The 17,135-nt window shown below is 42.9% G+C and overlaps 1 protein-coding gene across 9 annotated transcripts in view; it reads left to right on the top strand.

Moving 5' to 3' along the window:
* Positions 1 to 17,135, top strand: part of LOC132823183 (multiple C2 and transmembrane domain-containing protein 1-like) — a 646,464-nt gene that overhangs the window by 385,017 nt on the left and 244,312 nt on the right. For all 9 annotated transcript variants that reach the window (XR_009645516.1, XM_060836773.1, XM_060836799.1 and 6 more), the window contains one exon: positions 4,772 to 4,865. Coding sequence is in view for 8 of the 9 variants with exons in the window: in XM_060836773.1 (XP_060692756.1) it covers positions 4,772 to 4,865 (94 nt within the window). In the remaining variant the exon portion in view is untranslated. The remainder of the gene's footprint in view (positions 1 to 4,771; positions 4,866 to 17,135) is intronic.

Here is a 17,135-nt window from a genome sequence, read left to right as displayed (position 1 = left end):
GAAAGGGAGAACTCATCAGATCCTGTAGACTGTGCTATTGAACCGTGTTTCTCCAATCCTTTTTACTTCACCCATAACACCCAAGTTTGTTTATTTACCTGAGCATGAATGTGGTTGTGCACAGGGATTTAAGAAGGGAATTAGAGTTTGATCTATTTGGATTATATGTTAATTTGTGGTTAGAACAGATTTTTCATAATTAATACTAATAATTATTAAAGGTTAGAAACCTTGTTTACCGGTAGCATGTGCCCATTAGATAGGTAGAGTTGGGACTTTGTGTGTTTTAACTATATCTTTAACTTCTGTGATGACCTTGGGAGTAGTGGGACTCAAATATCAATGCGCTTCCCCAAGTGGCTCATCTCAGGCTTCATTGTCTTCTATGTCTCAGTGCAGTCCCAGGCTCTACCGCTGGGAACAAGGGCCTTGCTCTACATTGGAGCCTGTTAGTCTTGGAGTTTGGTCTTATGAACCCCAAGGATGTTTGTGGCTGGAGCAGCCAGACATGCTAAATGTGACCTGCCTAAAGGCAGGACCATCCCCCACAGTTTGCACCCTCACAGAGTCGTGGGTGACAAGCAGGAGATGGAGGTGGAAGGCTCTGTCACCTTTGGAGTGTTCTTTGTGAAGGTTTATGGATGCTGGGCTGGCAGTTCCTCCTCCAGTTGGGTGCCTACTGGCACTGCCCTGTTTCCTGGTGAGGAAGGGACACCTGGATTGAATTCAGGATCCTACACTGCCCTGTTGCCCTTACTCTTGGTCCTGAACACTAAAGTCTAGAACAATGGATTGCAGGTCTGTGTGTATATCCATTGAGTGGGCTGAACTTGGCTGTCTGAGGCAGCTAGGAATTCAGAGTTGAGAGTGTGTTGCTGGAAACGCACAGCAGGTCAGGCACCATCCGAGGAGCAGGAAAATCTCTAAGGCAGCTGCCAGCCTCTCCAAAGAGGCAGCCAGATGCTCATATGTCAGAGCCACCATTGGTGGATTCCTCCAATCTTTGAATCACTATATCCAGTTCCTTTGACAAACCACCCTGCTGCTCCACTGTCTGCTTGTGCCTTTCCACAAAGTTCTAAATTACTAGTGACAGAGATGATGTCTGCTCTCTGGCAGTCCGACGAGTGGTAGTGACCTGAGATTTTTCTTTCTCAGCGAGTTGCAGAGACATGATAATGGTGTGCTCCCAATTCTAATCTAGCAAGGATACCCCCCAAGATGTCAGCATCTGAGTTGGTGAAAGCTGTAGAAGGGAGTCTTACTGGCCGTTGTTCTGAGGTGGAGGAGGAAATCTCTTTCAGGTCTGGCCTCTTGCTGGAAGAGACTTTACATTTTCACCAGTGCCTGCTGGAGACCAAACAGCAAATGAGTTGTGAAATTAGGTAAAATTTCAGGCATGTTAAGAGAAAAGAGACGGAAATGGGAGAGTAGCACAGTGATGGACAATGATTGCTACTTGCTTCACGGGACATTGAATTTGTGATATCACCACATGACCAATCACAGTTCTCTCTTAGACAGCAAGGAGATGAATGCCAGGCACCCCACCACTCATCTTATTGTTCTAACTTATTGTGGACTGACTTCTCCTGGAATGATACAAAGAGTAAGATGAAAATGCTGGTGCAGGTGTGGGAACAATGGTAAGGTATTCCAAGTAAGTGGATAGAGCTTACAGGGTTGGTAGTGATGGGGGAATGGATGAGTAAGATCAAGTGAAGAAGCTGCAGCAAGCAATAGTGAGAGTGGTACATCATGGTCCTTAGTGATAAAAGAGCTCCCAAGCCATCACTGTAGAGGGAGATCCTCTGTGCTCCCAAGCCAATAGGACCCCTGACTGACATATCCAACAGGACAACACTCCCTCAGTACTGGACAGGAGTGTCAGCTTGGAATCATGTGATCAAAGCTGTAGAATGTAGCTTGGATCCATAACTCTCTGTCAGATACATGCAACCTAGCAATTTAATCATAACTGGAACATACATAGAGCTAGCTAAAATAGATAGAAGTGTGCATGGCAAAATATTCTGCAATTAGGTGGAATTTAGGCTATTTTTGACAATGGCCTGTAATTTGTACTAGAATCCACTACAACTGGATTTCTGCCCAGTTTAGAAAAAGGTTAAAACTTGCATTTTATGCTGTACCTAAATATGCTCGAGCTATTCAGTTTGTCCTGAATTTGCCAGTCTGATCATACTTCCTGAGAACAGTTATGGTTTCCATTCTAAACATATTGTGAAGAAAATGGGAAAAAAAACAGGCAAACAGAAGCAGAATCTTGATCATTTTTACTTTTCTCCCTCTTCACTGCAACTCTAAAACTTACTGTGGCAAACCAAACACAGTCCCCAGGAGGCCAGTTGATCTTTCACTGACTGAATTGAGCTTGGCATCTTTCTGATCTCTGTGGGTTAGATGTTGACTGGACAAAAACTGAACCTTGAATTATGTTTTGCTGGGAAATTAATTGATGAGGTTTAAATTAAAATGATTTTCAGTTATACTAAATAATTATTGTATAGAACATGATGTAATGGCAAAGCTGAAAGCCCTAAATCTGAAATCGTTAAGTGATAAGAATGTGCAGATATGTCGATTAATTTTTTTTAACTTTGATTTCATTTATAAATTCTGCTCAATGGAGCAGAGACCAAGTGAGTTCTTCCTCTGTAAAACGAAATGCTGTTCGTGGAATTTATGCAGGGCCTGTTTTTTCTTTGGATGTGGATAATCATTCCATTTATCAAACATTTTGCCTAATTGTCTGAATAGGTTGATGAACCTCCAAAACATTCAATGGAATCCGTAAGATGTGCGTCTTTTGTAGAATTAAGATCACATTTTCTGTTTATTTATATGAACAATTTACACAGTCGCAAGGCATCAACATCAATAGTTTTAAAACTCTGTTTCAATTGTTGCACTGTGTACTGAATTGTGTTTAATGACCTCATTAATAATGGCACCATGACACTGTAATGGGGAATGGCTGTGGGCTCAGTCTGGCTCGTTTGGCTTAATGGACCCCAGAAGAATATAAATGCGAATTCCTGCAGTACTTAATGAATAAAGTAATGTTTAAGTGGAGACAACGTTGCAAGCTGCCACAAAAATAATGGCCGTTGACATTTCCACCATCACCCTGTGCTTCCTAAGTTATGCCAATATGATTAACTTCGCCAAGAGTACTAAAGTGCCATATTCAGTTGCCAGTTATGAATTACTTACATTGCTTTTCTAGATTTAACCATCTTTGTGCCCATGTTAAGGCCTGTGGGCATATTTCATTCAGAAGCATTATGCATTTAAAGAATTCTTCCTGTGTCATTTTGAATTCAAGACCATCTTTAGAGCTCTGACTTTCCATATTAGATTTGAAACATGAGTCACTAGAGCAATAAACTCTGGTTTAGACTTCTCTTTATCATCTATGCTAAAAAAAAGTAGGAAAACTACTCACTGGAACCATTACTCCATTGTGCAATATGTTAGAACCACATGAGGAGTGGTGAATCAGCTCCTTTGCTTTTAGCACCTTCAGTCAATTGGAACAAATATGTTCTTTTTAGCACATTAATTAAAACAGTATCAATCAAAATTAAGGAGCCAATTATAGGGTTTCCTTGAATGGATTTTTATTATTTGGTAATCCCAATAAAAATAGTCAAATGTGGCATGAAGCACATACACAAATACAGTTATAAAGATTAAAAATGAAAGTGTTAAGTACAAAAGAAAGGTCTAGAATGTACAGTTTACAAAGGGGCGGATTTTAACCTGGCATCAGCAGTTGGTGTCTCTTATTTCCTCAGCACTGACAAAATCTATATTCTCAATTCTTTAGTCTGAGTGTCAGGAACTTGGCTCCACCTGCTCAGGTGATCACTGCAGCTATCTTAAGTCAGTATTTCCTCCTTTGCTTAAAACCATTTTAGTTCACAAAAGGTTACAGGATTAAAATCAGATGATGGAAGTTGAAAATTAATAGTCCATGTTTTACCACAATACTGATAAAATGAAGAAATATCCCCTAAGTAAAACTCTAATCATAGATTTTGTTATGCATCACACTGAGAGGAGGAAGAGAAAACCATTCCACCATGTTTTGATGTGAATTGTAACTGTCATGTATATTGCAACCGTATGGAAAATATTGTGAAAAATCAATCACTGTGCCTTTGTATTCCACTGGGATACCTTATATTGGTAAATGTTACAGAAATCTACTTCAAAAAGGTGGTTCTTAAAGGTACATTTACCTGCATATAAATATTTGACTGAAAAGAAGATGCATCAAATAACACAAATAATAAACTATTAGTATAAAACCTGCTAATATTACTTAAAAGCAGATTCTAATTGTTCTGCATGGGCAAAAGTCTAATGAGATTTTACTTGTGTAAGGACAAAATACTGTTGATGCTGGAAATTTAAATAAAACATTAAATACTAGAAACACTTAGCACGTCTGACAGCATCGAGGGAGAAAATATATAATAACATCTTGGGCTGTTCAGGACATTTTATTTGTATCGTGCAATGTAAAATATAGTTAAATAAATGACAATAGCCATACAAATTCTTACAGCAATTTTGGTAGGGGAGCATAATAGATATTTGAAATAATTTGGAAATGAACTGTAAAACTGACTTGCACATGGTTAATTTTTTGGCATTGAATTTATATTATGTACAGAATAAAGGAGAATGAAATCTTTCATTCTAGAGAAAAAGACTCACTTCAAAATCTGTTTTGTTTTAGTCCTTGCTAAGATCCTTCCAAAACCTGAGAGACATTGGATTCGTCCAGGTAAAGATAATCAAGGCAGAAGGGTTAATGGTGGCTGATGTCACAGGTAAGAGGACACCAGTTAATTGTTTTATATGTGAGAGGTTTGTTGAGATTTAATGTGTCACAACGGCATTTACTTTTCCAACTTATGCGTATGGATCGCTTAAATATTCACACAAAACCTGAATTATATCTGAAGTTGCAAGGCACTTATTCTATAATTTTAACATAGGTGTGAAATCAATATGGTTTCATAAATTTTTTAGCAAATTAATTTGAGAAATTTATGCTGTTATAACTTTTAAAAAGCTGAAAATTTTTATGATATTTTACTTAAATGAACTGGTGTGCTTTTTACATTGATATAAATAAGAAAGGAAATTAAGATTATTTCCTGTTAAAACTGCTTCCATATTCCCTTTGGAAGTAAAGTGAATATCTGTGTACCTGTTACTTTCAGTCTTTGAATAGTGAATGTTGTATTTGATCTTCATGCTTCCAGTGTCAGTCCAGCAATGTCATGCCTTGGGCAGCTGCAGCTCTGGTTCTGAGATCTTCTGCTTATTTAAATGGAGCTAAAATTCAGATGGGCTGTGAACTAAACCGTTTATTTATTTATTTATTTTTGGGATATGGGCATTTTTGGCAGGCCAGCATTTATTGGGTTAAAAAAAAGGACTGCAGATGGTGGAAATCAGATTCTAGATTAGAATGGTGCTGGAAAAGCACAGCAGGTCAGGCAGCATCCGGGGAGCAGGAAAATTGATGTTTCGGGCAAAAGCCCTTCATCGGGAATAGATTTCTTAGTTTGCTCATTCCTGAAGGGCTTTTGCCCGAAACGTCAATTTTCCTGCTCCTCAGATGCTGCCTGACCTGCTGTGCCTTTCCAGCAACCACTCTAATCTAGGCCAGCATTTATTGCCTGGCCCTAGTTGCCCTTGAGAAGTTGGTGGTGATCTGCCTTCTTGAACCGCTGCAGACCTTCTGCTGTGGGTTAACCCACAATGCCTTTAAAGAGAGAATTCCAGGATTTGGACCCAGTGACAGTGAAGGAACGGTGATATATTTCCAAGTCAGGATGAGTGGTTTGGAGGGATGATGATGATTGTAGGTGATGATGTTCCCGTGTATCTGTTGCCCTTGTCCTTCTAGATGGAAGTGTTCGTGGGTTTGAAAGGTGCTGACCGAGGATCTTTGATGAATTGCTGCACTGCAACTTGTGGATAGTACACACTGCTGCTACTGAGCTTCAGTGGTGAAGGGAGTGGATTTTGTGGATGTAGTGTCAATCAAGTGGGCTGCTTTGTTCTGGATAGTGTCAAGCTTCTTGAGTGTTTTACTAGCGGCACTCATTCAGCCAAATGGGAAGTATTCCATCATACGTCTGACATGTTCCTTGTAGACGCGACGTTTCGGGCATAAGCCCTTCTTCAGGAATGAGGAGAGTTTGCCAAGCAGGCTAAGATAAAAGGTAGGGAGGAGGGACTTGGGGGAGGGGCGTTGGAGATGCGATAGGTGGAAGGAAGTCAAGGTGAGGGTGATAGGCCGGAGTGGGGTGGGGGCGGAGAGGTCAGGAAGAAGATTGCAGGTTAGGAAGGCGGTGCTGAGTTCGAGGGATTCGACTGAGACAAGGTGGGGGGAGAGGAAATGAGGAAACTGGAGAAATCTGAGTTCATCCCTTGTGGTTGGAGGGTTCCTAGGCGGAAGATGAGGTGCTCTTCCTCCAACTGTCGTATTGTTATGGTCTGGCGATGGAGGAGTCCAAGGACCTGCATGTCCTTGGTGGAGTGGGAGGGGGAGTTAAAGTGTTGAGCCACGGGGTGGTTGGGTTGGTTGGTCCGGGTGTCCAAGAGGTGTTCTCTGAAACGTTCTGCAAGTAGGTGGCCTGTCTCCCCAATATAGAGGAGGCCACATCGGGTGCAGCGGATGCAATAGATGATGTGTGTGGAAGTGCAGGTGAATTTGTGGCGGATCTGGAAGGATCCCTTGGGGCCTTGGAGAGAAGTAAGGGAGGAGGTGTGGGCGCAAGTTTTGCATTTCTTGCGGTTGCAGGGGAAGGTACCGGGAGTGGAGGTTGGGTTAGTGGGGGAAATGACGGCAGATGATATGCTGTATATGGAGGTTGGTGGGGTGGTAGGTGAGAACCAGTGGGGTTCTGTCCTGGTGGTGGTTGGAGGGGCGGGGCTCAAGGGCAGAGGAGCGGGAAGTGGAGGAGATGCGGTGGAGGGCATCGTCGATCATGTCTGGGGGGGAGACTGCGGTCCTTGAAGAAGGAGGCCATCTGGGCTGTACAGTATTGGAACTGGTCCTCCAGGGAGCAGATGCGGCGGAGATGAAGGAATTGGGAATATGGGATGGCGTTTTTACAGGGGGCAGGGTGGGAAGAGGTGTAGTCTAGGTAGCTGTGGGAGACAGTCGGTTTATAGTAAATGGTCGTGTTGATTCGGTCGCCCGAGATAGAAATGGAAAGGTCTAGGAAGGGGAGGGAGGAGTCTGAGACGGTCCAGGTGAATTTGAGGTCGGGGTGGAAGGTGTTGGTAAAGTGGATGAACTGTTCAACCTCCTCGTGGGAGCACGAGGCAGCGCCGATACAGTCATCGATGTAGCGGAGGAAAAGGTGGGGGGTGGTGCCAGTGTAGTTGCGGAAGATGGACTGTCCATCTTCCACAACTACACTGGCGTCTCAAGAGCTTGCTGTAGGATGGTGTGGCAGGGGGTCAGTAGGGATTCCAGGGAGTGTGGGGTCTAGTATGTGGAGTCTCCCTGACATAGGCTTTGAGTTATGGTGTGACACTAGGAGAGGCCACAAATTTGAGAAAGGGAGAGGTTATGCCAAATGCATGAGGTAAGGCACTAAATAAACATTAATTCAAATTTCATGGCACTCAATGTGATTTTCAGTCCTAATAAGAACTTTGAAGAGAAATGACACTGAACAGAGAAACATTAAATACAGACTCGCTATGTAAAGATAGTGTAACTTAATAAACATGTTGATCATCCAGGATGAGTGTGCTTTTGTGACTTTATTTCTGGGACAGCTTTTGGCAGGGTCTTCAATCTTTCACACTTTGGTGAAAGCTTGACCATATTTCTTGTTTCCTTTCTCATGGGGCTTTAGTCCCAATCCAGGGAAAACTTTAATTGATGTTTGCAAACAGCAACTGAGTCCCAAACCTGAGGATGGTCTATGCTTTTAGGCTGGTGTGAGAAACAATAGATGTACACAAATCAACTGCACATTCTCTATTGAGGGAACCTTGCAGATTCATATCTGTGAATATCTGCTGCCTGCCAGACTCTGCAGGACTGGATACCTCAATGTGACATTAAATAGTATTGCTATGTGTGTGAAATTCCTAAAAGTGTTCAGGGAGGAACAAAAGCTAGTGACCCAGTCAGTCCATCATCAGAGCATCTATTTGCAGTACAGTTGCAATGGAGTCCTGTCCATTTGAAACCCACAATATTCCTGTTGTGCATGTATTCACTTTGCCACATGGAATGTGAGAGCAGTAGGGAACACCACTGGGGTCAAGGACCCTTCAGATTTAGACCAGAATTACAAGTTGGATGGCAAGATAGAAATCCTCCACCCTCCCTTCAGCTTTGCTATCATGGAAGCCAGGGATACCTTGCCTGTGTAATCAGAGTTTGTTGCATCAGCCATATTTTGGCCACCAGTAGCACAGTCATCTGAAAGAACTGCAGGCAAAAAAGCCACCAGACAAGGGACGACGAGAGGACTAAATGCTGCAAACTTTGTGGTGGGACAGACCAGTTCTAGCAGATCTGAACAAAAAGCTGCATTAGATATATGGCAAGAATTAAGGGGCGCACATAAATATAATAAAGATGTAGACAGAAAACATGGCAAATGCAAAGACGACTGGTAACCCTCACCAAGTTGGTGATCTACCTTGAACAAAGACATGTTGTAGTAGGCAAGATGATGTTTGATAGTTTTGATCATCTATTGCATCCGCTGCACCCGATGTGGCCTCCTCTATATTGGTGAGACAGGCCGCTTACTTGCGGAACGCTTCAGAGAACACCTCCGGGCCGCCTGAAACAACCAACCCAATCACCCCGTGGCTCAACACTTTAACTCCCCCTCCCACTCCACCGAGGACATGCAGGTCCTTGGACTCCTCCACCGGCAGAACACAACTACACGACGGCTGGAGGAGGAGCGCCTCATCTTCCGCCTGGGAACCCTCCAACCACAAGGTATGAATTCAGATTTCTCCAGCTTCCTCATTTCCCCTCCCCCCACCTTGTCTCAGTCGGTTCCCTCAACTCAGCACCGCCCTCCTAACCTGCAATCCTCTTCCTGACCTCTCCGCCCCCACCCCACTCTGGCCTATCACCCTCACCTTGACCTCCTTCCACCTATCCCACCTCCATCGCCCCTCCCCCTAGTCCCTCCTACCTACCTTTTATCTTAGCCTGCTCGGCTCTCCCTCTCTTATTCCTGATGAAGGGCTTATGCTCGAAACGTCGAATTCTCTATTCCTGAGATGCTGCCTGGCCTGCTGTGCTTTGACCAGCAACACATTTGCAGCTTTGATAGTTTTGCGCTAATCATCGATTCCATCTCTTATGTGCAAATGGGGACATGGATATCTGCCCCATTAGTTTAGATCAGAGAAGGTCTTTTACAGATATTGTTATATTTACATGATGGATGTGCACTCCAAAATAGGATTTGGGGAGACATTCTGCAATTGGGTACAACTGCTTTACACAAACATTAGTCGTGCAGCTTCAATCAGTGGGTGAATATTCGAAAGCAATCCTTCGAATTCAAATGCCTTCTCCTTTATGTTTTGTTCTTGTGAATAAGAGGGTGACAATTCCAGATAGCGAAGTCACTAAAAGCTTTCTTGTACATGGATATCATCACACCTATCACTGGAACGTGCTGTCAGTATGCAGACCAATGACCATCTATGACCGGTTCAAACTGACCTCAGAAGCCAAATTAAATCACCACAACATTGAGGTTGTGTTCCTTGTCCTTTATTGAGTGATTTGATGCCATGCTGAGTTAGGATGTCAGACAAATTGATTGAAGAGAACGCAATGTAAAGAATTGCTTTCAGGCTTAGACTTCAGAGTAACAGTATTTATTATACACTGATACTGAATACTGTCATAGAAACATAGACGATGGGAGCAGGAGGAGGCCCTTTGGCCCTTGGAGCCTGCTCCACCATTCATCACGATCATAGCCATCCAACTCAATAGCCTAATCCTGCTTTTCCCTATAACATTTGATTCCATTCCCCCAAGTGCTCTATCAAGCCGCCTCTTGAATACATTCAATGTTTCAGCATCAACTATTTCCTGCAGTAATGAATTCCACAGGCTGACCACTCCTTGGATAAAGAAATGTTTCCTTATCTCCATCCCATATGGTCCACCCTGAATCCTCAGACTGTGACCCCTGGTTCTGGATGCACCCACCATCGGGAACAGCCTCCCTGCATCTACCCTGTCTAGCTTGTTAGAATTTCATAAGTCTCTATGAGATCTTCCCCTCACTTAGTGTGAACTCCAGCGAAAACAACCCTAAGCTAGTCAAGTTCTCCTCGTATGTCAATCCTGCCATCCCAGGAATCAGCCTGGTAAACTGCACTTCCTCAAGAGCAAGAGCATCCTTCCTCAGAAAAGGAGACTAAAACTACACACAATATTCTATAGATGGTAATCATGGATATACCAGGCTGTGAGTTATATTAGAGCTGAAAATGTGTTGCTGGAAAAGCGCAGCAGGTCAGGCAGCATCCAAGGAGCAAGAGAATCGATGTTTCAGGCATGAGCCCTTCTTCAGGAATGAGGAAAGTGTGCCAAGCGGGCTAAGACAAAAGGTAGGGAGGAGGGACTTGGGGAGGGGTGTTGGAAATGCGATTGGTGGAAAGAGGTTAAGGTGAGGGTGATAGGCCGGAGTGGCGGTGGGGGTGGGGGCGGAGAGGTCAGGAAGAAGATTGCAGGTTGGGAAGGTGGTGCTGAGTTCGAGGGTTGGGACTGAGACAAGGTGGGGGGAGGGGAAATGAGGAAACTGGAGAAGTCTGAGTACATCCCTTGTGGTTGGAGGGTTCCTAGGCAGAAGATGAAGCACTCTTCCTCTAGCCGCCGTGTTGCTATGGTCTGGCAATGGAGGGCTCCAAGGACCTGCATGTCCTTGGTGGAGTGGGAGGGGGAGTTGAAGTGTTGAGCCACGGGGTGGTTGGGTTGGTTGGTCCGGGTGTCCTAGAGGTGTTCTCTGAAACGTTCCACAAGTAGGCGGCCTGTCTCCCTAATATAGAGGAGGCCACACCGAGTGCAGCGGATGCAGTAAATGAACTGTGTGGAGGTGCAGGTGAATTTATTTCGGATATGGAAGGATCCCTTGGGACTTTGGAGGGAGGTAAGGGGGTGGTGTGGGCGCAAGTTTTGCATTTCTTGCGGTTGCAGGGGAAGGTGCCGGGAGTGGAGGTTGGATTGGTGGGGGGTGTGGAACTGACGAGGGAGTCACGGAGGGAGTGGTCTTTTCGGAACGCTGATAGGGGAGGGGAGGGAAATATATCCCTGGTGGTGGGGTCCGTTTGGAGGTGGCGGAAATGACGATGGATGATACGATGTACCTGGAGGTTGGTGGGGTGGTAGGTGAGGACCAGTGGGGTTCTTTCCTGGTGGCGATTGGAGCGGCGGGGCTCCAGGACAGAGGAGCGGGAAGTGGAGGAGATGCGGTGGAGAGCATTGCCGATCATGTCTGAGGGAAAATTGCGATCTTTGAAGAAGGAGGCCATCTGGGTTGTACGGTATTGGAACTGGTCCTCCTGGATGCAGATGTGGCAGAGACGAAGGAATTGGGAATATGGGATGGCATTTTTACAGGGGGCAGGGTGGGAGGAGGTGTAGTCTAGGTAGCTGTGGGAGTCGGTCGGTGTATAGTAAATGTCCGTGTTGATTCGGTTGCCCGAGATAGAAATTGGGAGGTCTAGGAAGGGGAGGGACGAGTCTGAGACGGTCCAGGTAAATTTGAGGTCGGGATAGAAGGTGTTGGTAAAGTGGATGAACTGTTCAACCTCCTCATGGGAGCACGAGGCAGCGCCGATACAGTCATCAATGTAGCGGAGGAAAAGGTGGGGGGTGGTGCCAGTGTAACTGCTGAAGATGGACTGTTCCACATATCCTACGAAGAGGCAGACATAGCTGAGGCCCATGTGGGTGCCCTTGGCTACTTCTTTGGTTTGGAGGAAGTGGGAGAATTGGAAAGAGAAGTTGTTCAGAGTGAGACCCTCCTTCGATATCAACCAGTACCCTTCCACTGACACCCTCCTTCGACTGACTGAACTGGTACCATGTTCTCCTGTGAGTTATATTACAATATATAAGGCCAAATGTATCTTCAAGTTTTCATGTCCATATACTCTCGAGATTTTCTTATCATCGAATATTCAACTCTGCTGACTCTGTGCCATTTATAGTCAGTGATGTGCAGCTGTAAGATATATTTGCAAAATTTCTCCTTAAAACCCTTACACTATAGTTTGGGAACTGAGTTGACTGATCCTTTTCTCCATTTCAATGTCAGGTCAGATGCCTGAGAATATGTTTTGAAGGGACTAGGTGAGTGCATTAAAACTGGAAGGAGCAAGTAAGCATACGTGAATATGGAAGTGACACTCTCTCCCCGCTGTCAGTAAAAACCTGGTCGTCAATTACAAGAAGCTGTCAATGTTGCTGTACAGGACACATGTCTGGCCCATACTGTATTCCTGTGCCATCGTGGTCAACTAAACCTTCTTCTGTTTTATCTGAATGAATCATATCCAGAGGGAAGCAATATACAACCTTGAGAATGGGGGAAGTGGAGCGTGGAAAATACATATCCAATATTGCCTTCATCCTGAGTGTGACCTTAGTTGTGCAGAAGTAACAACTCTGAGAACAGAAACATTAAATGTTAGACAGCTGAGTGTTGACATCTGACTAGTTCCCAGTGTAGAGAAAGATGAGTCTGGCCATGTTGTCTTGAAATGCTTCATTCAGTTGGATCATGTCGTCCCACCTATTCCAAGTCCATCAGGCAGTGGTCAGCACATAACGTCCTCAACGCCCTCCACGAAAAGATGATGGTGGTTCCTGTTGGACAGTTCCTGAGCAGATTTTCAAAACTCGTCAACGCATTATCTCATCACTTGAACTTGCAAATAAGCGCCAAGATGTATCTTGGCTTCTGATGACAAGGGCCTTTCCCCTCAGCTCCTTGCTGTCTAGCCCAAGTCTCACCTTCTCTGCATGTTGCCCTCCAGCTGATTGCAGTCAAAAAGAAATTATTGGAAAGTTCTGGAATATACCTTTTCAAATCAGATCTGGTAAAAGAGGTTTTTGTCAAGGTTAATTTTGCATTGTTCCATAATTCAGGACTCGGGGCTGTTTTTAGGAGTGCACACTTGGATAAACTAAAACTGCAGCTGCAGACTCACTAGCCCAGTGAAAGGGATTTTTTAGTCTGCCCAAACCTTGTTGTTTTTCAGTGCAAGTAGTTGTCCACATTGAGTGTTAGAGATTAGTACATACCAATGTCCAGGTCTACTTTCTTAACAATACAACAACATTTGGGGCAGCTGTCACAAAGGTGTACTGAGGAAGGCCATTGTCTCAGCACCTTCAGAAACTGGAAAATCCTCGACTGTATGTCTGGCATTTAATGAATGTTATTTGATCATACTGGCGATGGGTTTTGCTGAAAAAAAATACCCATTTTGTTGAAGCTTTACAGCTTACTCTCATCAGGACATTTTGGAAGAATACAAATTCAGGAGAAAAATTGACATTGCTACAGCACAAGAGAAGAGTGCTCATTGATTGCAGAGGTATTAACATGTAGAATTCACCCATTAATTCAGATTGATAGTTAACAGCCAAATCTTGTTTCAGTTTAAACCAGGCATGTTGATTCTGATACATCAAGGTATCGCCCTCGGAAATGAACCAGTGAATGGCTGTCACCTATTTTGTTGAGTTGAAACTAGTACAGTACGTTTTTGTATAATCCCTCATGGAACATGGGCATTGCTGGCTGGCCAACACTTTTTATTGCCTATTCCTGGTCACCCTTCAGCAGGTGGTGGTGAGCTGCCTTCGTGGACTGCTGCAGTTAGACCCACAATGCCCTTAGTCAGAGAATTTTGACCTAGTGACAGTGAAGGAATGACATATTATTTCCAAGCCAGGATGGTGAGTGGTTTTGAGGGGAACTTGCAGGTGGAGGTGTTCCTATATATCAGCTTCCTTTGTCCTTCTTGATGCGAGTGGTCATAGGTTTGGAAGGTGCTGCCAAGGATCTTTGGTGACTGTATATGTACAAGATTTTTTCTATTTGCAAAAAATACCACTCTGTGCATTAAAATATGTAGCTTCCTATGCACCATACTGTGAGCCCAACTGGATATTTGAAATTGGTTGTCACCATAATTCCTCACGTGTTCAGCATTATCCAGCAATTGTACCCAATTGCAAAATCACATCTAATGTTTGATACTATGTTGCAAGTTTAGTGAGTGTGGGTTGGTTCAATACATTCACTACCTTGATTGTTATGAACAGCCAAAGGTACAATCTGTTTGATATGATCTGCCAGTCTTACACAGTTGTCATTACATTGACACTTGGATTCATTTCATTTCCCAGGCCAATGCTCTGACCCATCAGAGTCAACCTGCCTGTTATAAAATTTAAACAATAATTTGTTGTTAACTGTCAGCATTAATGGGTATATTCTTCATAGCAAACCTTGACCAGAGTCCACTTGTAAACCAATCAGCACTCACCTCATATGCAGTAAAAATATTGGTTTTCCCCTTGAATTTGTTTTCTTGTGAAAGATCCTGTTGACAGCAAGAGGATAAGTTCGGACAGTGTCTTATTTCTCTGTAAACATTGATTTCAAATAAACATAGTAAATAATGTAATGACTCAATGTAGTTGATTTGCTTTGAAATGCATGTGATGTAAATTTTGAACAGTAACTTATATATTTATTTTTACTTTTATAACATTTTGACTAAAGTATGATTTTGAGGAAGAGAATCATCAGGGAAATAGTTGTATACCAGTCTTAGTGAGCAAAATAAGAAACAAGAATATATCCAGTTTTGCAAGTACTTATTTTATAATTCAGTATCATTTTGTGCAAATATGTTTCAGCAAATTTAAATCAATAACCACATTATATTTCCGAATATGTGCTGATTCAATAAGAACTGATTTCTTCCTGTTACAAACCTGCCATAGCCAGCTAGTAAATCAGGCATTCCTTGCCTATAAACCTTACTACAGCACTTTCTGCATTGTCATCTGCTCCCCAGGAGGAGCAACATAGAGACTGGCTCTCTGGCCAGTTTTGCAAATTTGACTAGTTGGATGACTACTGATGAAGCTGGATGCTGAATGGCTGGATAGCTACTGGATGCTGGACGACCACTTGGATGTAAATATTTATTTAAACCAAATTCTATTCATCATGAAATCAGTGTAATTAAGCACTTGGGGAACCTGTACATTTCCAGTTTATGGAAATTCTTGGAGAAACTAATACAGTTTAAAACAAATTGAGTAACACTTTAAATCAATTTTTACTAGGTTGATTTTGTATTTCTCAGACTCGCTCATCAGACCTTGTTGGCAATTTCAAGAGCAGTGTGCTGTAAGCATCAATGTGTCTCTACAACATAGCATGATAGTATTGTAAAGGAAGTGTACACAGATGGCTAATTCCTGCCGTCCCCAGCAGGAAGCCAGAATTCCCTTCTGAATACTGCCAAATATCTATTCTAATTTTCCCTCCCGATCCCTACTATTATTTCATTGCATAGATCCAAAGATCTCTGTGGGGATGATACAGTGCCCTGAGCATAATGTTTACTTCTTTCCTAAAAGCTGGGACTATATGTCTTTTAACAACACTGTATAATGAAGAATCCAGTTCAAGTTGGATACTGGATGAGGGACAGTCTATATGAAAACTCAAGTTGTCTGAACAAATTTCCCAGTATTAACTATCAGGTGATCACGTCACATGCATAGGATATGATTGAAGTGGAGTCTCAGGTAGGAGTTGTTGAAGAAAAGCATGTTCTGTCATAGACCATGATAAGTCATTTTGTGATTCTTGCAGGGCCACTCATAAACCAAAAGACTCTCAAAAAGGCCATGCACAGTCCACTTGCCTGCTTGCAGAACACACTCTCAATTAAACTGCCACATCTCTTATGATCATTTTCATGAAGCAAGAGTTAATGGCCTGCAGGCTGCTGTAAAACAGTTAGCAGTATTAGCATGAAAAGCCTCAGGTACGCAGAGAGCTTGAGTGATTGAAGCACATGTGAGGTTGAAGTACTGAGATTGACCGTGTGGCAGTAACCAGTTTCACAATGCTGTGAACAGGCACTAGTGAGCCATGCTTAGAGATCTCATACCAGCACAATGTTTTACATTCAGAAAAAGTTTTGTCTTATAGATACATACTGCTTCCAGCAGTGCCACAAAAGCACAGCAGCAGCAGGTGGATCCTCACGTCGCCAACAGTTTTTTTTTGCTACACCAACTTCCAAACAAATGTCAAAATCAACCTTAAAAGTTAACAAACTTCTGTAGATGAAACAGAGCAGGCTTTTTCTGATATATCTTTATGTGCCCCTTGTCAGTGTAACCAGGAACCGAGCGACAAGCACATCAGCAGCAAATCTCTTTATAAATTTTTATTTCAATATTATATGTGCCAGAAAGATAACATACAGCAGCATCTTGTGACACATGCTGCATTTTCATTACTAATTTTTCAATAAAGTTATAATGCATCGCCTGAAATTTTACATTCCATGTTTGTTTTGGATGAAAAGCAATATTGAAGAATGGTGGTTTATTAAAAAAAAATTTAAAGTCAGCATGCCAAAATAAGACTCTACCTGTTTCAAGAAGCCAAAGAGATGTGCTGTTGATGCAATAGTTTGTTGCAATGTAAAGCTTTCATATCTGGCATCACACCAGTAGTGAAATTCATATACCACATTATTAATTTGTGTGGTATGTACTTTGACTTAATGGTGGCATCTTATTGATGGAGAACGCCATTCATACTGTTAAAATTACACAACACCAGGTTTATTTGGCCATTTTTCAAAACTCAGAATGGCAACCCAAGTTCTAAGATTTTTACTTACAGGTAGTTCTTGGATAATGCCCGTTATGGCAGCGCAGTTTGCTTATGACATCACTGAGGAACTAGGGAACAGTAACTTCAAGAATGCTTACCTCTGCCTACAATAGAGCAATTCCAGTA

The sequence above is a fragment of the Hemiscyllium ocellatum genome, chromosome 2, assembly GCF_020745735.1.
Source record: "Hemiscyllium ocellatum isolate sHemOce1 chromosome 2, sHemOce1.pat.X.cur, whole genome shotgun sequence".
Taxonomy (NCBI): Eukaryota; Metazoa; Chordata; class Chondrichthyes; order Orectolobiformes; family Hemiscylliidae; genus Hemiscyllium; species Hemiscyllium ocellatum.
The sequence above is the reverse complement of the archived record's forward strand: the minus strand, read 5'-3'. Positions and strand labels throughout refer to the sequence as shown.